General features: G+C 39.4%; 1 protein-coding gene across 1 annotated transcript in view; it reads left to right on the top strand.

Moving 5' to 3' along the window:
• Nucleotides 1-27,303, top strand: part of LOC124545912 (ubiquitin-protein ligase E3B) — a 273,159-nt gene that overhangs the window by 130,721 nt on the left and 115,135 nt on the right. The window contains exon 11 of the mRNA XM_047124876.1: nucleotides 12,966-13,102. Within this exon, the coding sequence (XP_046980832.1) occupies nucleotides 12,966-13,102 (137 nt within the window). The remainder of the gene's footprint in view (nucleotides 1-12,965; nucleotides 13,103-27,303) is intronic.

Below are 27,303 nucleotides of genomic sequence, written 5' to 3' on the forward strand. Positions count from 1 at the left end.
AAATGTGCAGGATCACAATTAGTTTGTAAACATCGGGCGACATTCTGTGGGAAGGTATTACTTGACAGGTGTGGAGTCTTCTTGCTGCTGGAGAGCATTTCTAATCTCTCTGGAGCAAGGACAAATGAAGTAGTTCTGGTACCACGGAAGGTCTCCAGCACCGAGGAAGACAAATATGATGTATATAAGCGATTGTTGTATTCTAGTCACAGACACGTTAATGAGAGGACTTTGAGACAGTAACATTAGTTAGTCCTGGGAGTAGTAACTTCCCATGTAATGTGTAACCATGTATAAAAGTTTGTGACAGTATGCATAGGTAACTGGCACTAATGTACACTTTATTTAAATAGAGAAGCAGTGTTTTGCTTATAGCCATTTCACTTATAGAAATCTTAACCAAAGAAAGAAGTTTGATGCTGAAGAAGAAGAGAGCACAGCATAGGTGAACCCTGAGATCAATCACAAGAGTTGCAATGCTGAATCTCTACACCAATCTAATAAGAGAGTGCTAAAGCAGCAGTGTAACTTGTAGCTGCATGGAGTAATAGATCTAGAGCAGATGTTGCTCAAGAAGTCAAAACATTGCCACACAAGCTGAATACGACAGTCATCAGCCGTTAGAAACACTCCATGTGGAGACTTTATGATTATAAGTGGAAAGTGGCAAATTTAAAAAAAAAATTGAAAGGAAGAAATTTCATAATAAGTGAGCAAATAGATGTGTTGCCAGGGACTACAGGGATCATAAACAATGATGTTGATGCTCCTGGGCTAAGAACATCCTTCTGAACCAATGAAATATGCAGCTGTAGATGACCTGCCAAGAAAGAGCGTGCAGCCGTTGATGTCCGGCTAGCATGCGGTCATCGACGACTGGTCCATCGCCAGCACACTGTCTACACAACCATGGTGCCAGTACGCAGTCTAAACCACTGTGTTGTCATCACACAATTGTTGACAACTAGACCATTGCCAGTGTGCACTACAACTACAGTGAACTACACCAGTATTTCACTTCGCAATTGTTTTTGTGGGTGTACTGCAGTGATTTGGTAATATTTGTGAGCTTGTTTATGCTCGTCGTAACAAAGAAAATGTCGACTGAGATTAATATGGAAATGTTTTTACAAAAACTGGAAGACATACAGAGGCAGTCAAATGAAAAGTTTTCGAAGTAATAGAACAATGTAATGAAAATTTTTTGAAGAACGATAAGAGACTTGCACAAGTAAAAGAACAAACCAAGGAAAACTTTTGGAAGATTGATTAGAGATTTGTTAAAGTAATAGACAGTCATGGTAAATTTCAAGAGCATATTGATGATAAGTCCATGCAGCTACATCAGGACTTCAAAAATCAGATTAAAGTTACTCATGAGCAAGTAATGGAAAACCAAAACAGACTGCGACAAGAACTGCAAACTCGAGACTCTCATGAAACTTTAGAGGCTCATTTAGGACATAAGCTAGATCAAAGACTTAACGTCTTAAAAGAAGAAATATGCTCTGAAATCGTGAAACAATGTGACTTAGTTCGGGAAGGGATGCATGAACGTATTAAAGATTTGCATATGGATGTAGATAGTGTATGTAACCTTGCAGAAACAGAATGTAAGTTGGTAAAATATCAGATGTCAGATGGTCAAACGCACATAGAAATTTTAGAACAAGAAGTGACAACCTAGATTCTAAATATTTGCATGAGATACATTCAGCTTTGGAGGAAAAAGTGCAAGCACTGTTAGATCAGAAATTTCAGAAGACTTCATGCACTTTAGGAAATGGGCAGCTTTCTAGGAAGGAAGTCACTAACAACACCAATGAGTTTAAAAGACTATGGGATGAATTGGAAAAAACTAGAAGGGAATTAACAGAAAGTCAAGTTAAAGATAAATCTTTCAATGTGACAACACTATTAGAGGAATTACAGTTGGGAAGAGGAATGAATTTTCATAAGCATTTCCCAGAGTTTAGACCAGATGTGAGTGTTTTCCAGGTCATTACCTCAGAAGTTGGAAGACTCTAGAAAGATAGATTTCATTTTGAGTTATTTGCTGGAGGATGCTGCTGAATTGGGAAACGCCCACTCAGAAGAGTTTACCTCATGGGATTATTTTCAGGAGAAATTAAAGTGTAAATATCTTGGTCTAAAACGACACAAGAGAAATTGGCACTACAATTATTAGACTCAAAACATTTTAACAGTTCATGGCTTTTTTTTTCCAAAAAGCATATAGAATGGCATGTAACAATATCTAAGTATTTAGATAATAAAATAGAATTTTGTGTGTATGTTTGTGTTTGTTTGTGTGTCTATCGACATGCCAGTGCTTTCGTTTGGTAAGTCACATCATCTTTGTTTTTAGATATATTTAGATAACCCAATAGACGAAGTACAGGGAACACAAACACAAAAGGGTTTAACTTTTATGAGGCCTTCAGAGCGAGTGGCTCCTTCTTCTGACAGAAGAGTTGAAGGGGAAGAGAGAGGGGTGAAGGAAAAGGACTGAAGAGGTTTAGGGAAAGGGATTACAGTTCAGAAAAGTCACTCAGAATCCCAGGTCAGAGGAAACTTACCGGATGGGATGAGAAGGAAAGGATCAGTCTTTCCTTCTCGTTCTGTCCAGTAAGTCTCCCCTAACCCTACCCTGGGTGACTTTTCTGAACTGTACCCCTTTCCCTAAACCTCTCCAGTCCTTTTCCTTAACCCCTTCTCTGCCCTTCAACTCTTCTGCCAGAAGAAGGATCCACCAGCTCTGAAGGCTTCTAAAAGTTAAACCCTTCTGTGTGTGTGTGTTCCCTGTCACAACTTGGTGAGTAGATTTTTTATCTATCCATTTATATTATATTGTCAATAAAGGTATTGATAAGGCATTTACTGTACTATGTAAGAAAGGAAATTTTATATAGAGGTTGATATACTGTGAATGAATTTTGTCATTTGTTGAAAATCTAGATACTATGAATAATGAATGCAATAAGCCCAGTCATGCAGATGGATGCTAGGAAGGAGGTAAATGTAACATTAAATGCAAGAAAAAATGGAAAAATTATCAGGTAATTAAAAGTTAGAATAGTAAATCTAAACCACGAAAATGGGGAGTACGAAGCATTAATAAAAAAATGTTGACAAATAATGGCTTAAAGGAAGGTGCTAGAATAGCGCAGCCTGTTTTGACAAACCAGTGAACAATAGTAACAGAAAATGATTGACGTCCTGGTGTAAGGGATCATGATCCAGGATGTGTCCAAATAAGTGTAGGCCCATATAAAAAAAGTTTGTTGCCTTTAGTGGGGTAACACCACTAAAAAATTGCTTACTCGCTGAAGAAGACAATGTTACAGCTATCGAATTTAGCAAACTAATGGTTTCGGGAATGATTGACGATCAGGAAGTGGGTGTGTAGATGGATTTGGGGAGTGAAATTTCTGTTGTGTCAGAGTTCTTGTTTTAGTATTAAAATATAAGAATGTTATCCAGTACATCCATATGTTGCAGTATATGTAGTAGGGGTAACTGGAAGCAAAGCAAGACAAATTAAGCATGAAGTGCGGTTACCAACAGCATTAAACAATTTTACATTTATGCAGACATTCTTAGTAGTGCCAAGTGTAAATTTGCAGTTTGTCCTAGGTATTGATTGGCTGATAAGATTTAAACTAGTGCTGGATTTCTGGGTATAGATATTAACATGTACTTATCAAGACCAGGTATTTGTAGTACCATTTAGTGGGAAGATTACTGGTAATATGAAAACATATAACATCCACCATGTAGCAGCGAGCACCGTGATGGATTTTGTGTGTACACAACGTTCACTGTAAGAACTAATTAGGACGAAAGCTCATGAATCTTATCTGTCAACTGAGACAGAAAAATTATCTGTGCCATATATTGATGAAGTGTAGTACAGTTTTCTTGGATAAACCTGGAGTACTTGGTAACTACATATGTAGTTTTAAGATCAAAGATGAATCACCTTCTCTAAACCCTGTCCGGGATCTTTGAGTATAAGACCAGCTCTACAAGAGGAGATCAATAAAATGTTAGGAGGAGAAATAATAGAAAGGAGTTCTACTGTATTCAATAACCCGTTATTAATAGTCCATGAAGCAATGGGGGGAGTACATCTAGTGTTGGACGCACATACCGTAAATAATTATTTAGAACCTGAAAGAGATCAACCGGTCAGTATAGATGAAATATTGATGAAGTTTGAGGAAGCAAAGTATTTTAGCTTGATGTATGTCATGACTGGGTTCTGGCACATTAGACTTGATGAGACTTTAGAGAAATTTATTGCTTTTTTGTATGAGGGTAAGTCATACCAATTAAAGTATTACACTTTGTATTAAGTTCCTCAGTCGTGGTATTCACAGGAGCCTTGGATGGTAAGGATTTATTGACAGAACTAATAATCTGTGTAGGTGACATACTTGTAGTGTCCAAGACATTGGGAGAACATTGTGATTTACTAGTTAGAATATTAGAAAGGTTTTGCATTAAAGAAATCACTATAAGACTGTCAAAGTCAGTTTTTGGGAGAAAAGAACTTAAGTTTCTTGGTCACTTGGTAGGTGTAAGTGGAATAAAAGCAGATCCAGACAAGATAAGAGTTATAAAATAATGTGCAGAAATTGAAAGTGCGAAACAATTGAAAGCATTTCTGGGACTAGCAGGATTCTATGAAATATATTCGATGTCAATCTATGAATAATCCTAAGTTATTAAACTTACTGAAGAAAGAAACTAAATGGGTTGGGGGTGATGAAGGGTCTAATGTCTTAAATGAGATTAAAGTAGCTCTAGCAGAGTCACCCATTTTAAAACATCCGTAGATGGACACTAACCTATTAAGTACTGGCGCGTCAGAGTATGGAATAGTGTGTGAATTGTTTCAGGGAGAGTCAGATATTAATTAGCATGGGAGAACATAACATAATACACTAGCTTTTGTGAGCCGAGCTCTAACTAAACATTAGTTGAACTACACAGCAACAGAAAAAGAATTACTTGCTCTATTGTGGAGTATGAAAAAATATACAAAATCTAATGTGGGGATCTAAAATAATAGTGTATACAGATCACCAATCACTAGCGTTCCTTGTAGAAAGTTGACTATTACGTAGTGGAATACATTAGGTAGTATTTTTGCAGTTATGTGAAATTGATATTAACTATATAAAGGATTTGCAAGCTGTAGTTCCTGGCGTATTATCACTCTTACCATTGGGCATGAATGGTTTGGTAAGAATGGAAGGTTCTGGAGTTACCTTCAACATTAATTTTTTATCATTAAGTGATACCAATAATGAAGTAAGAAATCTAGCCTTAAGAATAAAGAAGGACGTTACTGATGATCCGTATTTTGGGGATAAGTGGAAAACCATAGACCAAGGACGGACAATTCATAACAGTATGGTAGAATGGATTATGGTAAATCACATTTAGTTTTGAAGAATAAAGAAAATTGGACTTAAATGGAGACTGCGTATACCGAAATCTGTAGAATTTGATTTATTACGTTTATCCATCAAGGGCATGGATACTTTGGGGTATGAAAATGCTCAGCATATGGTAAAATTTTACTACTTTAAGAACTTAATTAAAAAAGGACTGTCTGTACTACATACAAGTGAATCTTGCCAAAAGATGAAAGACAACAATCAAGCGATAATGTTTAAGTCATACTCAATAATAACTAAAGATTGCTGGTTTCTTGCCCAATTACTGAGTAGAGGGTGGTAACATATATATATTTATTTATTTATTTACATATCAGGTTGCATAGGACCAAATTGAGGAGCAAATCCCTAAGGTCATGCAACGTTTCAGTACATGAAATTACAACATAAAAGAAATAACAGATAAAAATAAATGTTTATGAACCCAAAAAAAGTCAATCCATAAGTTTAAGTAAACACAATCAACAATACAATAAGAATCAGCTTAATTTTTGAAGGACCTCCGTGACAGAATAGAAGGAGTGACCCATGAGGAAACTCTTCAGTTTCAATTTGAAAGCGCATGGATTACTGCTAAGATTTTTGAATTCGAGTGGTAGCTTATTGAAAATTGATGCAGCAGTATACTACACTCCTTTTTGCACAAGAGTTAAGGAAGTCCGATCCAAATGCAGGTTTGATTTCTGTGAAGTATTAACTGAGTGAAAGCTGCTTATTCTTGGGAATAAGCTAATATTGTTAACAAGAAATGACAGTAAGGAATATATATATTGAGAGGCCAATGTCAAAATACCCAAACTCGTGAACAGGGGTCGACAAGAGGTTGGTGAACTTACACCACTTATTGCCCGAACTGACCGTTTCTGAGCCAAAAATATCCTTTTTGAATGGGAAGGGTTACCCCCAAATATAATACCAAATGACATAAGTGAATGAAAATAAGCAAAGTAGACTAATTTTTGTGTCGAACGATCACTCACTTCTGATACCGTTCGAATACTAAAAATGGCAGCATTAAGTCTTTGAACAAGATCCTGAACGTGGGCTTTCCACGACAGCTTACCATCTATCTGAACACCTAGAAATTTGAACTGTTCAGTTTCACTAATCATATACCCATAATGTGAAATTAAAACGTCAGGTTTTGTTGAATTGGGGGTTAGAAACTGAAAAAACTGAGTCTTTATGTGATTTAGTGTTAGTTTATTTTCTACAAGCCATGAACTTAGGTCAGGTACTGCACTATTTGAAACTGAGCCAATGTTGCACACAACATCCTTTACTACCATCGGCAAACAGAAATATTTTAGAGTTACCCATAATACTAGAGGGCATCTCATTTATATAAATAAGGAACAGGAGTGACCCCAACACTGATCCCTGGGGCACCCCCCACTTGACAGTACCCCACTCAGACCCCACATCACAGTCATTATCAACATTGTGAATAATGGCGTTTTGCTGTCTGTTGCTGAAGTAAGAGGTGAACCAATTGTGAGCTACTCCCGGTATTCCATAGTGGTCCAACTTCTGGAGCAATATTTTGTGATCAACACAATCAAATGCCTTAGTTAAATCAAAAAATATGCCAAGCGTTTGAAACCTTTTGTTTAGCCCATCCAGTACCTCACAGAGAAAAGATAATATAGCATTTTCAGTTGTTAAACTGTACATTTGATAGCAAATCATGTGATATGAAATGATCAATTATCCTTACATACACAGCCTTTTCAATAACTTTTTCAAACACTTATGGCATAGAAATAGGTCTAAAAGTATCTACATTATCGCTTTCTCCATTTTTATAAAGTGGCTTTACTACTGAGTACCTTAATCGCTCAGGAAACTGACCATTCCTATAGGAAAAATTACAAATATCGCTAAATACAGGGCTAACATGTACAGCACAGTACTTTAATATTCTGCTAGACACTCCATCATAACCATGAGAATCCTTAGTCTTCAGTGATTTAATTAATGACTCAATCTCCCTCTTGTCTGTATCACAGAGAAGTATGCATTTTCCAAGAGAGTTATATAATTCCCTGTAGAAACTAAATTTTTATTTAATTCACCAACAGTGCTCAGAAAATGATTGTTAAATACTGTACATATATGTGATTTATCAGTAACAGAAATATTTTTACTACAAACTGACTTTATATCGTTGACCTTATGTTGCTGACCAGACACTTCCTTCAAAACTGACCATATGGTTTTAATTTTATCCTGTGAATTAGCTATTCTATTTGCATACCACACACTCTTTGCCTTCCTAATGGCATTTTGAAGTACCTTACAATACTGTTTGTAATGGGCTACTGTAGCTTGGTTGTGACTACTAATATTTTGATATAATTCCCGCTTTGTTCTACAAGATATCCTTATCCCACTAGTCAACCACCTGGGCTGCCTATTACGGCTAGTACTCCGTTTAGAATGTTCTAATGGAAAGCAACTCTCAAAGAGCATGAGAAATGTGTTACGGAAAGCTTTGTATTTATCATCAATTTTATCGGAACTATAAACATCCTGCCACTCTTGTTCCTTGACAAGGTTTAAAAAACTCTCTATTGATGTTGAATTAACTTTCCTACATAGTTTGTACTTAAATATGACAATGGTTTGAGTGCAAAAGCCTTTTAGTGTTAAAATTTGTGCATCATAGTCTGAAAGGCCATTCTTGCTTTTACTGAAAGGCCATTCTTGCTTTTACTAACGGAATGCCCATCTAGTAATGAAGAATGAATAAAAATATTGTCTATGGCTGTGCTGCTGTTCCCCTGCACCCTAGTTGGAAAGAACACAGTCTGCATGAGATCATATGAATTTAGGAGATCTACCAACATCCTTTTACTTGCACCATCATATACAAAATTAATATTGAAGTCGCTACATATGACTAATATCTGGTACTTCCTGGAAGGGGACTCAAGAACCCTCTCTAGCTTGGGTAGAAATGCTATGAAGCCGGAGTTAGGGGACCTATAAACAACAACAATTAGAAGTTTAGTTTCACTAAATTCAACTGCCTCTGCACAACATTCAGATGTCTGCTCAGTGCAGTGTCGTGGTACACATGGGCTCAAATGGAGTACTGTTTTGTATGTACAAAGCCACTCCCCCACCCCAGAAGGAACTCCTTGAGAAACAGCCAGTTAATCTGTATCCTGGTAAAAGAAGCCTCTGCGTTGTCAAATTATTTAAGTGGTGATATGAAACTTCCTGTCACATTAAAACTGTGTGCCGGACTGAGACTTGAACTCGGGACCTTTGCCTTTCGTGAGCAATTGCTGTACCAACTGAGCTATCCAAGCACGACTCACGACCCGTCCACACAGCTTCAGTTCTGCCAATACCTCATATCCTATCTTCCAAACTTTGCAAAAGCTCTTTTGTGAACCTTGCAGAAGTAGCACTCCTGGAAGAAAGGATATTGCGGAGACATGGTTTAGCCACAGCCTGGGGGATGTTTCCAGAATGAGATTTTCACTCTGCAGTGGAGTGTGCGTTGATATGAAACTTCCTGGCAGATTAAATTTAAGTTGTGCTCTGATATACCAATAATTTCAGAGACAAAATCTATAAGCAGTTCACTAACTTTATCTCTAATACCTCTTATATTTTGATGAAATATGCTAAATCCTTCTCTACTTGGAAACATTGCATTCTCGGAAGGTGAGCCCTTAGTTACAGGGACTTCCTTTAACTATGTATACCTATCAGCTGACTTCAGTCTAAAAAAGTTGCAGCTCTAACACCAACTACTACAGGAATTTTTCCGTGAGTGACCCCACCACCACCACCACCACCACCACCACCCACTACACTGTCACGTTTAAGCTTAGCCAGCCTCCCCTCCCATACCTATTGAGGTGCAGGCCTTGCCTAATGAAACCTGATCTACTGATAGACCCAACTGGCACCACTGAGATGTTACCGATGCCCTCTGCCATCAGCGACCTCCCCAGCCCCATGATAACGCACCCAACAGCCACATCAAGGTGAGGCCGATCATGACACTGAAACACTTGCATGAAATGCACATTACTGCCACCAGTTTGAGTAGCTATCTTAACTAAGTCACCACTCACATCATATTTCCCGTCCCTATCGATACTGTTCCCTGCTCCACCCACTATCACTACCTGACCCTTCTTAGTAAAATTCCTGCATAACTCCCTTATGCTATTAGTCACTTGAGCCAACCCTGCACTAGGCTTCACAATGCTGGTGACCTGGTACTCACTCCCCAACACTTCCTGCAACTGCTGGCCCACACCTCTACCGTGAGAACTACCTAGCAGTAGAACCTTCTTCTTTCTGCTAGACTTTGCAACTAACCTAGGCCTCCTAATTGCTGAGGACTACATCTACTGCTACATGAGGCTCCTCTCCACTCAACTCTGACAGTTGGTCAAATCTATTGCATATACGCAAAGTAAAACTGTATGAATACCTCCTCTTCCTAGCTGCCTTCTTGCCAACTGCCAGTTGTACTAGTCGAGTGTTGGTACAATTATGTTAAACTCTATCCTATCAACCATGCCAACACAGAGAGAGTGATTAGATGTCTGTGGGAATATTTCTCAGATATAGGAAAGCCACAGAGATTGTTGACAGACAATGGCCCACAGTTTGTGAGTAAAGCCTTTGAAGAGCTTTTAGCATGGAAAAGTGTTAGACGCGTTGCTATCTCAGAATACCACTCACAAAGCAACCCTTCTGAATGTATCATGAAAGAAATCAGTAGGTTATGTAGGACACATTGACATATTGTTCAAACAAACGTACAATTGGGCACAGAAAATACCAGAGTTCAAGGTAGTACTTAGTGAACTTCCACACGTGTCTACAGGTTTATCTCCCATTGAAATACTGCAGGGTAAACTCATAGGTGACCCCCTGTTGAAATTGTTTAAATGGCCACACAATAATGATAACATACATGGAGACAACGTAGACAATGTTGTAAAATAAAATTTACAGTGAACAGCAGATAAACAGCTACGTAAATGTAATGAAGAAGCTATGACACTTAACTTTGATGTGGATGACTTGATACTAATTAAGGAAGTACACCTTAGCTCAAATTTGAAGAAAGAAACACATAAGTTTTTCCCTCGATATAGCAGTCCTAACAAAGTTTTAAATGTATCACATCTCAAAGCAGTGTTCTCGGTCAGTGCAGAAATCGGTTAAGTAAAGGTTTCTATAATGTTGATGTGTTAAAGCAATATAAGACATAATTAAACTAAACTTAATTAACACAGTAACAACAAAGATCATTCTTAATAGTGAAAGTGTGTAAATGAATACTGTCAACTGTTACTTAATCAACTTTTAAGTATTCCCTTAGTGCAAGATGACTGCTGACCAAAGAGGCAGGTTACTTACCATCGTATGCTAAAAACAATGGTTGGGTTTGTGAGATTTAAAACTTTCGCGGTGTACATACTGTTCCGTAAAATTTCGGGAGAACTGCCAGATGTTTGTAGCTTCCTGCCACAATATTTCGGCACAGAATCTTCTGGCCATCTCACTTGAAAAGCGTTGTTCAATATGCCTCAGATGAACATGTTTCATGTAAGGTCTTAAGGGACGTGAATTTCTCTGGAATCTGAGATGAAGCTCTCTTTGTTTACGTAGCAGGTTCCTAACGTAACTATTAAACCACAGTGGATCTTTCATATCCCTTAAGACCTTACTCAAAACACGTTTGTCTAAGGCATATTGAATGATGCTTTTCAAGTGAGATGGCCAGAAGACTCTGGGCCAAAATATAGTGACATGAAGTTACAAACATCCAAAAGTTCTCTCGAAATTTTATGGAACGATGATTGGGTTTGTATGTGAATTTTGTTTTAGGTGCAGTGTAGGAGACACTCATCGTACTCGAAGATGCCAGTACGAGTACATTATTGAATATTGACCAGCACGAAACAAAATATATACAGTGAGGTGTAAAAAGTGACGGATACCTTCTAATTCTGCGGCAGAACTCCTTTTGCCTGACATGGTGCAGCAGCAGCTCGATGTGGCAGGGACTTGACAAGCTGTCGGAAGTCCCCTGAAGAAATATTGAGGCGTGCTGCCTGTACAGCCATCCATAATTGCAAAAGTGTTGCCGGTGCTGGATTTTGTGCGCAAACAATCTCTCAATATTGTCCCATAAATGTTCAGTGGGACTCACGATGGGTGGTCCGGGTGGCCAAACCGTTTCCTCGAAGTGTCCAGAATGTTCTTCAAACCGATCACGAACAGTTGTGGCTCAATGACATGGGGCATTGTCATCTATAAAAATCACATTGTTGTTCGGGAACATGAAGTCTCCTAGTAGCCAAACATAACCATTTCCAGTCAACGATTGGTTCAGTTGGACCAGAGAATGTGAAGACGGCCACACCATAATGGAGCCACCACCAGCTTTCACAGTGCTTTGTTAACAACTTGGGTCCACAGCTTAGACGGGTCTGCACCACACTTGAACCCTACCGTCATCTCTTACCGACTGAAATCGGGACTTATGTGACCGAGCCACAGTTTTCCAATAATCTGGGGTCCGACCCATACAGTCGTGAGCCCAGGAGGGGCACTGCGAGCAGTGTCGTGCTGTTAGTAAAGGCACTCGTGTTGGTCATCTGCTGCCACAGCCCATTAATGGCAAATTTTGCTCCGCTGTCCTAACAGATATGTCCCGTGTCAATTTCTGCAGTTACTTCATGCAGTACCGCTCATCTAAAAATGCTGACAATTCTTCGCAAATGCCCCTGCTCGTGGTCGTTAAGTGAAGGCTGTCTGGCGATCTGTTGTTTGCGGTAAGAGATAATGCTTGAAATTTGGTATCCTCAGCACACTGTAGACACTGTCACCTCAGTGTATGCCTCCTGGGAAAGCATGTAAGGACAACATGTTAACCTCAATACTTTGGGCAGCTACACTTTGAGAGAGTGAAGGAGTTTAAATATCCGCAATCGACCACCACCTACTCGAATGACACCTCTTACAAAATTAAATAGACATTAATAACAGTAGCATAGCCTATTTTGCATTAAAAATTGTTTACGTCAAGGAACTTGTATTACCAAATTAACTGTTTACAAAACACTTATGAGACCAGTGCTTACATATGCCTCGGAAACTTGGTCGTTAAACTCAAAAGATAGTATGTTAGATGTCTTTGAGGGAAAAATGGTTCGAAGAATCACTGGACCGACCTGTGAAAGAGGAAGGTGGAGGAAGTACAGTCGTGAGAAATTTACCAAATCTAGATGGATGAGCCATTTGGCACAGATGAGTGATATAGAATGAACCTGTAGAGCCACAGAATAAGAAAATAAGAAGAAGATCGTATGGATGACAGTTCAGTTGTTGGTCAAAAAGATGGCATAATTCGGTGTGTTCCAATAGTTTTATGAATATTTTGTTTTGATGTACTTTATTTTCTAAATGTGATAATTTATTTAACTAATATGGGAATCATTTTACTTTTCACAGATCTCGAATTGTTGAGGATGGATACAGGCAGCTAGCTATGCTTCCATCACAAGCACTGAAAGGAGTTATAAGAGTACGTTTTATCAATGCACAGGGTTTAGATGAGGCTGGAATTGACCAAGACGGAGTGTTCAAAGGTGAAAATCTTGTATAAACACTCGTGTGTCTAATCTGATTTTGTTGTTTTGCAACTCTGAGAATGGTAAATAAGGTAGTAGGCATCTTTTTTCAAGTGAGTACCATCTCTAGATATTGCTGCTGGTGCTATGTACCTGCATCTGTTGGTTACCCACAAACGTCATAAGAGAATCTTTTCTTTGTATTTACATTTGTTTGTGCTTATTTAAAATACCCTCATTAATTGAAAGTCCTATTGATTATGAAATATACAGTGATGCATTTTCTGTGTGTAGAAGACATGAAAGCCAGCAAAATTCACCAGCAAGTTTGTGAACTTATGGAGTTTTCTCTGAGCAAGGGAATGGTAAAGAAATGGGTTAGATGACTTGAAGATGACTGTGCTAATCTTAAAGATGGAGCGCAAAAGGGCAACCCTCTATCATCACTAACTACTCGGTGTAGTTATTTGACGAAAAGGTACACAAAAACAGATGTTACTATTCCTCAAGTACCAGGAAGTGGTGTTTGTGAAATATTTACAGAATACTGATACTACCTCAAAAGCAGTCTAGTGGCCAGTGCTTTGAATTTCCTTGAGTGATACTGTACTAGAGCTAATGAATTTCTAAGCTAAATTGTTGTTGAACACAAAATACGGTGGACAGAATTGAAACGACAACCCATGGAATTTAAGTAATTCCTATATTGCATTGGTATAAGGATCAACAACTCAGTATATTCGTAATTTATTAATTAAGGTTTCTATCAGAGTTGCATGTAATATTTTTATTAGTGACTAGCTTCAAACATTTTCATTCAATCGCAAACCATTACATACATTAGAAGGCACAAGGCTATTAACAAGACGTGAAATTCAAAATTTTCAAACATTTTGTGGGCACTGATTACAGTAGTGTAATCTTTCATTTATGGTGTACCTGCATTTGTTTTTACATTAGATTGAAATAACAAATGATGATTGATTGTATTACAATTGTCTTGGTACATTTAAAATTCAATTTGCATCTTTAGTTGTTTATGCATAAAATTTTGACAGTCATCTTTAGTTGTTTATTGTGTGTTCATATACTCTGTCTCTCCAGAGATCGTAATGTTATAACTAAATACAGCATCAATAAAGGTCTCAGACATTGTTCCACTATTTCACAATTTGCTGATATGTCACCAGTTAACTGATTTACTGAATCGTGTATCATTAATATTTAAATTCGAAATTCAGACTGTTTGTTCACCAGTTTGTCTGCCTCCTTTATCTTCCACATTATATATTTCCCACACTTTGGATATCTCTAAATTCATTCCTGTGGGTGCTGTGTGTAAATTTTTCATAGTATTTTCAGTATCACATGCAGTATGTTTTGTGCTTCAGAAATGATGGCCCAAAAGCAGTCTTGTTGTTTGGCTGATGTCTTTCTTGTATCTACTTATAAAATTCTGACCAGTTTGGCTTGTATAGAAACGATTGCATGTTCCACATTGTATTCTGTACACATCAAATACACCAGATGCTAAATACTTTTTTCATTCTTTACATTTTCATGTTTTACTTTAAACCTTAATTGACCTGCTGTTCAAATGCTGTTTTGTACTGCTTAAGGAAAGTGTGCACTAACTTTTCCATAGTACAGCCATAATATTTCAGTGTAATAATTTTTTCTCCTATATGTGGCTTCAGCTGCCAGAGATTGTGGTCATTGTGTGTGTGTGTGTGTGTGTGTGTGTGTGTGTGTGTGTGTGTTTTCGTTTTCGACAAAGACCTTGTTTTACAAAAGCTCGTTTTGTGACAGTCTTTTTGTTGTGACTATTTGCAACTCAGCATCTCCGCTACATGGTGAGTAGCAACTATCCTTTTCATAATGTTGTTACATTCCATCTTGGATTTTACATTGTGTGTGTAATACTGCAATACTGCTGGTTAAAAGTCAATAAGATCCCTTTCCCATTCCCTTTATTACAACGAATGTATCATCTGTATAAAGTTTGTGCACACAGTAACTATCTTCTTTGTCAGGAGTGAGCTATTCTGAAACACTGCTGTCTCTATATTATTGATAAATATGTCCCAGGGGGGCAGCTGCCCATCACCAAATCATGCTTCTGTCGGTACACTTTCTCACTGAATTCAAAGGAATTAAAACTCAAGCTAAATTCCAGTAGTTCGAGGAATTGTATTATTTTGTCCTTTCCCACATTGCCATAGTGTGTTAAATCTCTTCTTATTATTTTTAAAGTTTCATCTATTTGTGCTTTAGGATATAGGTCTACTGTGTCAAATGATGCTAGTAGCATGCTGTCAGTGATTTGCAGGTCACTACACTACTAGGTACACTATAGTTCATTGGAAATCTGTGTGAGCTCACTAGTTTTTTACACAACAACCTTTTCAGTTCTGTCATTGGAGCCTCTCTTCCATCAATAATCATGTACATACTTTTGCTCTCTTTGTAGAATTTTATGAAGGCATTGGCTGGAGGGAGTGTGGGATTCATGTTAATTAGTCTTTCTCATGTGGAATTAACAGAAATTGCATACTTTTAACATTTTTCATGAGGGAGGCATGAAACAATTTCAGTCAGTCTCTGTCAACTTCTGCAATTTCATTGTCTACAAAAATCTGTATAGTGATTTTCCGTAGCTATGACTATAGCTCTACCTTTGTCAGCCCTGACTGTTATTGCTTTGTTTTCTTTAAATTTAGTATTAACACTGGCAATAAGTTTAGTATTCTTGTGCGTTTAATTTCTGTTTGTCTTCTGTGTTTCTTTCATAATCAGTTTGTTAGCCTTGACTGCTATCTCTGCTTTTCTACATGTGTCATTTTCATTTGTGTGCATGCTGTTTTTATGTCAGCTGTCATATTAGCTATGTTACTTTCTGTTATATGTACAGTGAGAATATATTTCATACCTTTTTTTAATAAAGGCTCTTCCTCTTTAGAAAATTCTATATTGACTAGGTTTACTATCCTATTAGTAAAACAGTGAGTTTGAGTTTGTTCTGTGTCTAGTGCATCATTGTCTTTAGTCTCAAAGGTTGCAGGTTGAACACAGGAAGACCATAGATCTAGGAATATCGCTATAACATTTGTAAATAAAATAATAATTGGATCCTTTTACTGACCTCCCAACTGGAATTATACAATTGCTGAAAGGTTCAAAGAACACTTGAGTCTAATTTCAAATGGAAACTGCACGTAGGAATATCAACAATGTAGGAAAAGATAGATTGCTACTTAAAGAAGACATGTTAAGCTGCAGTCAGGCACAGTTAAAAGACACTTGCATAAAGGTTTGGCCACAGCTGTCATCAGCAAAAGAAAAACACACACCGTTCATATACGCAAGCTATCACACCTCGTGCACACATTACTGCCTCCTCTAGCATATCTCAGTTGAGAATGCAACTATAAAATGGGATGCAAGCAGGAATCTGGAGAGGCAGGGGAGGGGAAGGGATAGTAGGGTACGGGTAGAGAGAGAGATGAATGCTGTGTGGCAGAGTGTACAAGGACTAGAATGCCAACAGGCACAGCGTCAGGAGGTTATGGGGCAGAGAGGTGGGGGGAAAAAGGAGCGAAAAAGAGAGTAGTGGGGAAAGATGGGCAGGTGCATCGGCAAAGTATTTTTCTAGCTCGACAGGCACTCAAAGTCATTGCGTAATCTGTCATTGGCATTTAGTGTAGTGAGCTAACCCAACTCTGAACAGTGGTTCAGTAATCGGCCCTCTGTGACCGAGCCGTTGGGGTTACATGCTACTGACTGTTTCAAGGATCTGGATCTATCAGGCCTCTGAATATACAGCCAGAGATGCAGCGTGTTGCTGCCTTGGTGTCTTCAGAGACTCAAAGTGATTTTAAGCTTGGCATGATAGAAGAAAACTTATATTCCAGATTGCATTTCTCAACTTTGTTTTCTTCCATTTTAAATGGATACCACAGTTTTATCATAGTTTATACAGATAGATCCCAGAAAGAGAATGTCCTCAGTCATTGCAAGAGTGATGAAATTTTGTGAACTGTCAGGCCTCACTCTTAAATTGGTGGGGAAGGGAGACAGACTTTAATGCATTATAAACTGATCCGCTCATGGGGAGAGCATCGATTCCCCCCCCCCCCCCCCCCCCCTCCGCACTCCTTTTATGAGATAGGCATGCCAACTTTTTGTCAGGGCACTGATGACCACGATGTTGAGTGCCCCTCATCTAAAATCATTATCATTATGATTTGCCTCGAAGAGAATGGAGAATGGTCTATTGACACATAGTCAACATGCATTTAAAAAAGGAAAAAACATTCTTGTGAAACACAACTAACTCTTTACTCACACAAAGTGTTGAGTGCTATTGACAAGGGATTTCAAATTTATTCCTACTTCTAGATTTCCAGAAGGCTTTTGACACTGTATCTGATAAATTGCCTGCTTATGGAATATTATCTCAGTTGTGCGACTGGATTAATGGTTTCCTGTCAAAGAGGTCACAGTTCATAGTAACTGACGGAAAGTCATCAAGGAAATCAGAATTGATTTATGGCATTCTCCAGGGTAGTGTAATAGGCCTTCTGCTGCTCTGTATGTATCTAAATGATTTAGCAACCACTCTGAACTAGGTTGTTTGCAGATGATGCTGTCGTTTATTGTGTAGTAGAGTCATCAAAAAATAGAAATGAATTGCAAAACAATTTAATTAAGATATCTGTATGGTGTGAAAATTGGCAACTGACCCTAAATAATGATAAGTGTGAGGTCATCCAAATGAGCGCTAATAGGTTTCCATTAAACTTCAGTTACGTGATAAATCAATCATATCTAACGGTCGTAAATTCAGCTAAATCCATAGGAATTACAGTTACGAGCAACTTAAATCGGAAAGAACAAATAGAAAATGTTGTAGACAAGGCGAATCAAAGACTGTGTGTTGTTGGTAGTACATAGAAGTAGTAAAAGATCTACTATAGAGTCTGCCTAGTCTACACTTGTCCGTCTTTTGGAGTGCTGCTGCACATTGTGGGATCCTTACCAGATAGGATTAGCTGAGTACATCAGAAACTTCAAAGAAGGGCAGCACATTTTATATTATCGAGAAATAGGGGGGAGAGTGTCATGGACACACTTTAGGATTTGGGATGGAAATCATTAAAACAAAGACATTTTTACTGCGGTGGTATCTCCTCAGGAAATTTCAGTCACTAACTTCCTCCTCGATTTAGAAAATATTTTGTTGACACCATTCTAACTAGGGAGAAATGATCATTGTAATAAAATAAGGGAAATCAGAGTCCAGGCAGACAGATACAGCTGTTCATTTTTTCCACACGCTGTTTGAGAGTGGAATAATAGATAAATAATGTGAAGGTGGTTTGATGAACCGTCTGCCAGGCACTGATGTGAACTTCAGAGTAGCCATGTAGATATAGTATGTAGATTACTAATTAGCCCACTAATTTTATTGCTATGTCTTGTACCTAATTTGTCTCACAGCGTGAATAATATTTGATCAACTTTGAGTAAAGCAGTTACCTGATGACATATCAGTAAATTATGAAATAGTGCAATAATATCTGAGACATTTATCAAAGTGGTATCTATGTATTTAGTTATCACACTATGCTCTCTGGAGACACAGAGCATTTGAACACATAATAAATAACTGAAGACACCTGTAAATTTTTTTTGCCTGAACAACTAAAGATGCAAATTGAATTTTAAATGTACCAAGACACTTGTAACGCAGTTAGAAAACATTTGTTATTTTGATATGATGTAAAAACAAGTGTATTATGTATAGTGGACTATTACAAATGCAGGTACGCCAGAAAAGAGTGATTACACATCATTAATCAGTGCACACAGAATGTTTGAAATTTTGGATTTCACATTTTGTTAATAACATGGTGCCTTCTAATGTAGGTAATGGTTTGAGAATGAATGAAAATGTTCAAAATTAGTCACTAATAAAAACATTACATTCATCTCTGATGGAAACCTTAATTTTTAAATTATAAATGCACAGAATGCTGGTATTCAACATCATGAAAGAAAATGAAGTTCACATAAATAATTTCAGCCCAAAAGATCATATGCTCTGTGTTCTGGGATAGGCAGGAGATGTTGCTTGCTTAAGTAACTTCTGATTCAGTGTGACAAAATCAGTTCTGAGATGTATTGTGAAACCTGAAGAAACTATGTTGATCAATCCAAAGCTAAAGGCAGAGATAGATTAGTCAAGGGATTTCTTTGTTTCGTGAGAGTGACTATCATCATCATCATCATCTCATCCTTTTCCCACATCATGTGGGGCCGGCGTTGCTTAGCTGGATCCTTCTCTTCAATAGATGCCTATCCAGTGCTTCTCCTCTGAGCCACCCTTCCTCCCCTAGGTCCCCTGCTACTGTGTATTTCCATCTCAGTTTCAGTTTTTCTCTTCTCCTTGATCCTTTGATTTCTAGGTCTTCAACTCTTCTTCCCACGCAGTACTCCCCTCTTCTCTGCACATCACATGTCCAGACCATCTTGGCCCACTTTCTTGGATCTTCTTCGCTATGGGCCTCACTTTCACTGTTCCCCTGATGTAGTCATTCCTTAGTCTATCCTTTCTTGTCACTCCACTCATCCACCTTAACATTCTCATTTCTGCTACTTCCATCTTTTTCTCTTGGGTTTTTGTAATGGGCCAAGTTTCTGCGCTACACAGCATCGTAGCCTCACCACAGACTTGTAAAGCTTTCCTTTCATTCTGCAGCTAACCTTCTTATCACACAGTACTCAGTTCAGTTTCCTCCAATTCATCCATCCACTGTTTATCCTGTGCTGTATCCTCCAGTCCTCCATCACTTTGCATGTAAGAGCCCAGGTATTTAAATTTATTGACCAGCATCAGTTGTTCTCCTTGCAGGTTAATACATAGATCTTTGGCATCCTTTGTACAAATATACTCTGTTTTCATCCTGCTAATTCTCATTCCCCTTTCCTCTAGAGCTTTTCTTCACTGGTCAAGCTTGTCTTGAAGTGCCTACTGGGTGGGTTCACAGATTACAATACCATCGGCAAACATCATGCTCAAAGGTGCCTCTTTTCTCACATCTTTGACTAGTACATCCATGACAAGGTCAAAGAGATATGGGCTGAGAGCCGATCCCTGATGTAGTCCTGCTCTCACTGGAAATGCCTTTGTTGCACCTGCACTGCTCCTGACTTGTGTCATTGCACCTTCAAACATGTCTTCTACCAGCCTGATATATTTTTCTGGCAGGCATTTACTTCTAAGACATCTCCATACTTTTTGCCTCAGCACTCTATCATATGCCTTCTCAAGATCGATAAAGGCTATATGCAGTTCAGCTTGTACTTCTCTGTGCCTTAGTGCAAATATTGCATCGGTTGTTCCTCTTCCTTGCATAACTCCAAACTGATCTTCACGTACTTCAGTTTCTAGATGCAACTTCTCAGTTATCCTTTCCCAGATCTTCATTGTTTGGGACATCAGTTTTATCCCTCTATAATAGTTACGGTTTGGGATATCCCCTTTCCCCTTATATATGGGAACCAGTATTTTTCTTCTCCATGCATGCAGCATTCTTTCTCCTTTCCAGATCTTCTGCATTAGATCCCAGAGAATATCAGTTCTCTGTTCTCCCAGACTTCTCCATACTTCTATTGGGATTTGGTCTGCCCCTAGGGCTTTCCCATTTTTCATTTACTTCATCGCGTGCTCGACTTCTTCCCTACAGATACTTTGGGTCATTCTGTCATTTATATCTCCATCCTCATACTTCTCTCGCACATTTTCCTCATTCAGTTGCCTTTCAAAGTACTTCCACCACCTATTCAGGATTTTCTCAAGGTCGTATACTACTACACCTGATTCTTTATCTGCCTCATTGATGTTATGTCCTCAGTCACCGTATCTCTTGCTTTAGCAATCCACAGGAGTTGCCTGCCGTCCTGTCTTCTTGCCAGCCCTTCATATGCCTCTTCCATTGCCTCAGCCTTTGCTTTTGCCACTGCTCTTTCTGCCATCTTTTTTGCGGTCTTGTAGGCTTCCCTATCCTCCTGTCTTCCTGTTAAGTCCATTGTTTTTTATGCATCTTTCTTCGCTTGTATCGCTTTCTGAACCTCCTCATTCCACCACCATGCCTCCTTATCTTCTGGTGGTCCCTTTTCTGTTGTTTCACCCAGCACTTCTTTTCCAGCTTTTGTAATTAGATTGCTATAATAACTCCACCACTCCTTCTCTTAATACTGTTTCCTTGAATTTTTCTCACAACACCTCTTCTTTCTGTTTCCACCACTTTCTTATTTGTTCTCCTTGCGTGGTACATTTATGTCTTTTCTCCACTACCATTTCACAATTGGCCACTACAAGTTTGTGTTACGCAGCCACATGTTCGCTGTAAATAACCTTGGTATGCTTTATTTCCTTTATGTGTTTCCTTCTGGACAACAAGTAGTCTGTCTGACTTTTATGGTCTCCGCTCCTGTACGATTGAAGGTAGGTATTGGCGATCATTAGGTCAGAAGGTACAGTGTATTCTGCAATCTTGTGCCCTGCTGCATTTCTTTCTCCGTAGCTCCATCCACCGTGAATTCTATCTTCCCCACTCCTCCTCTTACCAACATGTCCTTTTAAATCTCCCGCAATTATCACCCTTTCATTGTCTGGTATTTCCATTGTTACTCCATCTAGGATTTTCCAGACTTCATCCTTCATTTCCTCTGAACACCCTGTCTGGGGTGCATACACACTTAGAACTGTGATGACGTCTCCTCTAATATTTTATATGATTTTACGCTCATGATTCTGTCATTGATTCTGTCCACTCTACAGACTTCCTCTTTTAGATCTTTATCCACAATAATCCCTACTCCATTTCTGGACTCTTTGTCTGCACTGCTATAGAACAGCTTGTATCCTTCTGCCAATAGTTTGGCTTTCTCACCCTTCCACCTAGTCTCTTGTAAGCACAGGATATTTACCTTCCTTCTTTGCACCATGTCTACAACCTCTCGACTCTTTCCCTTCAATGTCCCAATGTTTAAAGTTCTGACTCTGATTTTACACTTCATTGCTTCTTTTGTGCCCTCTTCTTTTGTTGGATTCTTCACAAAACGTCTTCCCCCAAGATCTGATTGGAATACTATTGCTCCGGAACATTTACTTTGAGAAGTATACATCATTGTTTTGGTTTTGGCAGTTTTTTTTGGCCACACCCCCTTCCTGACGCTACCCTCCTTTACCCAGGCTTGGAACTGGCAATAACAGTTAACGAGCTACTCAATCCACTAGTTACATGTTGCAGGCAAAGTGAGAGCGGCTATCTGTATACACTTCAAAAAACTCTGGAGTGGTTACTGTAATCAAGTACTTAGATGGCCAGTGTCCCAGCACCTGTGGTGATATCAAAACAATCATTTAGCAATCAGTGACAAATTGAATGGCAGATTTTTATTGGAATGGAGTTTGTAAATTACTTGCTGATTATTGTAAGTGCAATAATGTTGGTACAAATTATGTTCAAAATTAGATTAAGCTACATGCTTTTGTGTAATAATAAAATTGTTTCAACAAATATGTGTGGTTTTTATAATGTAAAAAAGGAGCTTACTTTTAAAAATACCTCATTGCACCTTAAAAATAAAGTTTAAAGTATTGAAAAAAACAAATGAGCAGTCAGCAATGTCGTTAGTCCTAAAATCGACTGGCATGTCATCCTTTCTGTTCTGCACCCATTGAAATAACTAATCACTTGAACAAAGTAATTCATCATCATCATCATCATCATCATCATCATCATCTTGGACAGTTTCCAGCCACTGGCTGGGTCTGTCGGGAACACAAGCCTCTCCACCGTGTTCTGTCTGTCTTTCCACCATTCTCCCTCTTCCACCTTCGTCCAGTTCTCTCCTCTTCTCGTCACACATTCCTTCACTCCCTTCACCCATCTATCTCTTGGTCTTCCTCTGGGCCTCTTCCCCTCCAGTTGCAGATCAAACATCCTCTTTGGAATTCTTCCCTCATCCATTCTCTTCACGTGTCCATACCACTGCAGTCTTGATTTTTCTATCCTGTCCTGTACTGGTTCCTCCTTTAGTCTTTCCCTCACATACACATTTCGCAATCTGTCTCGTCTTGTTACACTCAACCTGCTCCTCTGGAACTTCATTTCACTAGCCTGTATTCTACTTTTGTCGCTTTTGTGCATTACCCATGTCTCACTTCCGTATGCCAATATGGGGACAAAGTAGGTTCGGTATATAATTCCCTTGGATTTCTGTGGCACCTCCTTGCTCCAAATAAGCCCCCTAATGCATTTGTAGAACTGCCCTGCTTTTCTGCACCTTTCATTTATTTCCATTGCGTTTCCCCCCTTACTTTCAATCATGCTTCCCAGGTACTTGAAGTTCTCTACCACTTGTAGTTTTTCCCCTCCACAAGTTATATCCACATTTGGCCTATTCTTCTTCCTTGTTGTGACAATTATTTCACTTTTCTTTGCAGAGAAATGCATTCCATATTGTGCTGCCGTTGCCTCCCATGCATCTAACTGCTCTTGCACCTCCTTCTCGCAATTTCCCCATAACATCAGGTCATCGGCAAAAAGCACTGCTTTCATTTTATGATCTCCAATTGCATCTGATACTTGCTGTAGGATTTCATCCATAACAATAATAAACAATAAAGGCGAAAGTGCACTTCCCTGTCGCAGCTCATTTTCCAGCTTGATCCATGCAGTACGTTCCCTCCCCACTTTCACACAACTCTCACTTCCCTCATACATTTTTCTGACTTTTCGTGTTATCTCTTCATCTATCCCTTTTGCGTTCAGCACATCCCAGAGCTTGTCCCTACAGATACTGTCATACGCCTTCTTAATATCTAAAAAGGCCATGATTAAGTCCTTCTCGTATTCATAGTGCCTTTCCTGCAGTTGCCTTACCGCAAATATGAGGTCCGTTGTTGATCTTCCCGGTCTGAAACCGTACTGCTCCTCTTGCAGTCTACTTTCAATACTGCTTCTTATTCTCTTCTCCAGGATCTTTTCATAGATTTTTCCACAGTGGCATAGCAGGGTGATTCCTCTGTAGTTCTCACCTCTCCTTTTATCCCCTTTCTTGAAGATCGGGACTATAATTCCTTTCTTCCAATCCTCAGGAATTCTGTTCTCCTTCCACACCACCCTCAGCACTCTGTATAGCCACTGGGTTCCTACTTCTCCTGCTGCTCGTATCATATCCACTGTTACTTCGTCCCAACCGGGTGCCTTGCCCCCTTTCATCCTCTTTATGGCTTCTTCCACTTCATTCCAAGTTAGATCATCAATTTCCTCACTATTATAATCGTCTGCTGCCTTAGGCTCTCCATCGCTGTTAGTTACCCGCTTGGCGGCATTCAACAGATCTTCAAAGTACTCCTTCCAAATCTTTTTGAGCTCATGCATTTCCTCCACAACTCTTCCATTATTATCCATGATCCTCAGGCACTCACTTCTGTCGTTCCTCTTATTTCTTACCATGGTGTAAAGTACTTTTTTGTTCCCTTCACTGTCCTCTTCTAACATTCTTGTCCATTTTTCCATCCACTTCTTCTTCTCCGCCCTTACTATGGTCTGTGCCGCTTTCTTGCTTTCCTTATATTTTACCCTAGCTTCCTCTGTTCGGGTCTGGAACCATTCTCTGAAGGCTTTGTTCTTTCGAAGTACTGCCTCTTGACATATGTTGTTCCACCATGGGGTTTCCTTACTTCTCCTTTTTGTGCTAGTTCTTCCACACACAGTCTCAGCTGCCTCAACTAGAGCCCTCTTAAAATCTCCCCATTCTTCTTCCACTGTTCTCTGATCTTCCTTTGGCAGCTTCTTCCTGATCAGTATCTGGTACTGTGTCCTCCGTTCATCCTCTTTCAGCATCCATGTCTTCAACCTTTTCTCCTGTATATCTGTTGCCCTCCTATCTTTTTTCTCTCTCAGGGTGGCTACCAACAGCCGATGGTCACTGTCTAAGGCCTCAGATGGGATGACCTTAACATCTGTGAGGCTGATCATCATCTGCCTATCCACTAGTACATAGTCTACTACTGAAGTTTGGGACCAGTCTCCACTGTACCAAGTTATTTTGTGGCTACTTCTCTTCTTGTACCAGGAATTTGCGATCGCCAGCCCATTCCTCTTGCAGAATTCCAGCAACAATTTTCCTTCTCTATTTCGGTTCCCCCAGCCCTCTGGTCCCATTATCTCCTCGAATCCTTTCCTGTCTGTGCCAACATGTGCATTGAGGTCCCCTATTATAATCTGATTATCTCCATTTAGCTGCTTTTGCATGTCATCTTCAAATTCCTCCTTCTCCTTTTTTGTACACCCCACCTGTGGGGCATATGCTTGGATGATTTCAATGCTTTTTCCTTTCACTCGTACTCTGGCTTTTATCATTCGATCATTGATACCTTCCACCTCCTCCTGCAGACCCTCTCTGACCACTATTGCCACTCCATTTCTTCCCCTCTCATTCCCTATCCAGTACAGTTTACATCCTTTACTTAGTCGTTTTTCACCAACTACTCTCCACCTAGTCTCAGCAAGTCCCAAGATGTCCAATTTCCTCCTTTCCATCATTTCTACAATTTCTTCTAACTTCCCAGTTAGAGTCCTTACGTTTAAGGTGCCCAGTCGTAAACCATCTCGTAATCCTTTTCCATTGCTTGGTCGGTTTCCTTTAAATCCGTTCCGTGATCCGAGGCATGTTCCCTTTTTAAAAGCAGTTGATTTATCCACTACTGGCTTGCTAGGCCTATCGCAGCTTCACCAGAGCCCCATTAGCCGTCACGTTTCAGGGTTCCCATAGGGCCTTCCCAACTACCGTAGCGGTCCTGGGGCACACGAAGTCCCCGCTGTACATCGCCCCTATAGGTAGTCCCCTACTTTGTGCCGTTGCCCATCTCCCACAACTTGGACGAGGGGTTGGACTTATGGGAGACTGTACAAAGTAATTAATTTATTAAAAAGATAGAAAATTGTGAACTAAATTTATTGTTTAATGAAATGTCTTACTCACTAGTAGAACATTGGTTGTGATGTTTTGTTTGTAGCTGAAGTCACCAGCTTTAAGATTAATACTATGTTGATCTTCAGTCGGTTGCCTCCTGGTCCCTCGGTAAATGTCATAACATTCTCTTCACTGTCCCGAATGAGACTTTCAGGTGAGTCCTCGAGTGCATAAAATGATCTTTGTTGCCACTTGCTTTCGTTTCCATAAGAAGGGCCATTCTGGCGAGCAAGTAGTCGGTGCCCACTGCGTCCCCAGCTTGTACTGGTGTCACTCCCTCTTCCGCGTGCCAGGTCCCATCTTCTATCTTCATCTTTGACTCTAGGTCCTTCTTGCTCACTTCTGACTCTACAACATACTATTTTTATGTGCAGGATGTCTATCTGTTCTTTTCTCATTCACTGTCTTTTTATTTTCTCACTCTGTGTCAGAGTGTGAGGTTCTGCTTTTCACCTCTCTTCCTCCTGCATCGGGCGCATTGAGGGTGACAGTGTAAAGCATAATTCCCAGCACCTACGTTGACAGGTATGGCTCACATACCCATTAGTAAAGGTTGGGACTGTGGAGGGATGATTGCCTGAGCTTTCACTTTCAAAATTAGCAATTGGTCCCTCTACCTGGTATCCAGGAGGTGTGGCCAGAGCTATGAAAAATCATCTAAAGTGGCTCAGTATCCTCATGTGGGGGATCTCTAGAAGAAAGGAGTTTGGCATCGGAGATGCTGGGAATTGTGGGGTGGATAAAATTGCATCGTGTACACCAAAACGATCGCCCAATCAAATAGAAATTGGCTGAAGCCAAGGAATTGACAAATCTTCCAGTTACAACTCATTGCACAGTAGTGTCACACACAGGAAAATGGCAGGTTTTTGTTAAATTAAATCTGTTTGTTATTCAACCAGGACTGAAAACAACTGCATGTCCAATGGACTTGTGTCCTCGCTAATTGCCACAGATACCCATTTACGTGGAGGTCCAACAAACACTACATCACTAGTGTGGAGGTATTACCATCCAGCTGCTTGACAGCATTAGTGAAGAGGGCATGGAGAAGAGGGATAACGAGTTAGTGCTTACCAGTTCAGTTCTCCTTACATTTGATCATGTGGAGTGCTTATCAGAGATCTAGATGAGCTGTGAGATTGTCAGTGTAAGGCCCTGTATAT

Source organism: Schistocerca americana, chromosome 1, assembly GCF_021461395.2.
Source record: "Schistocerca americana isolate TAMUIC-IGC-003095 chromosome 1, iqSchAmer2.1, whole genome shotgun sequence".
NCBI lineage: Eukaryota > Metazoa > Arthropoda > Insecta > Orthoptera > Acrididae > Schistocerca > Schistocerca americana.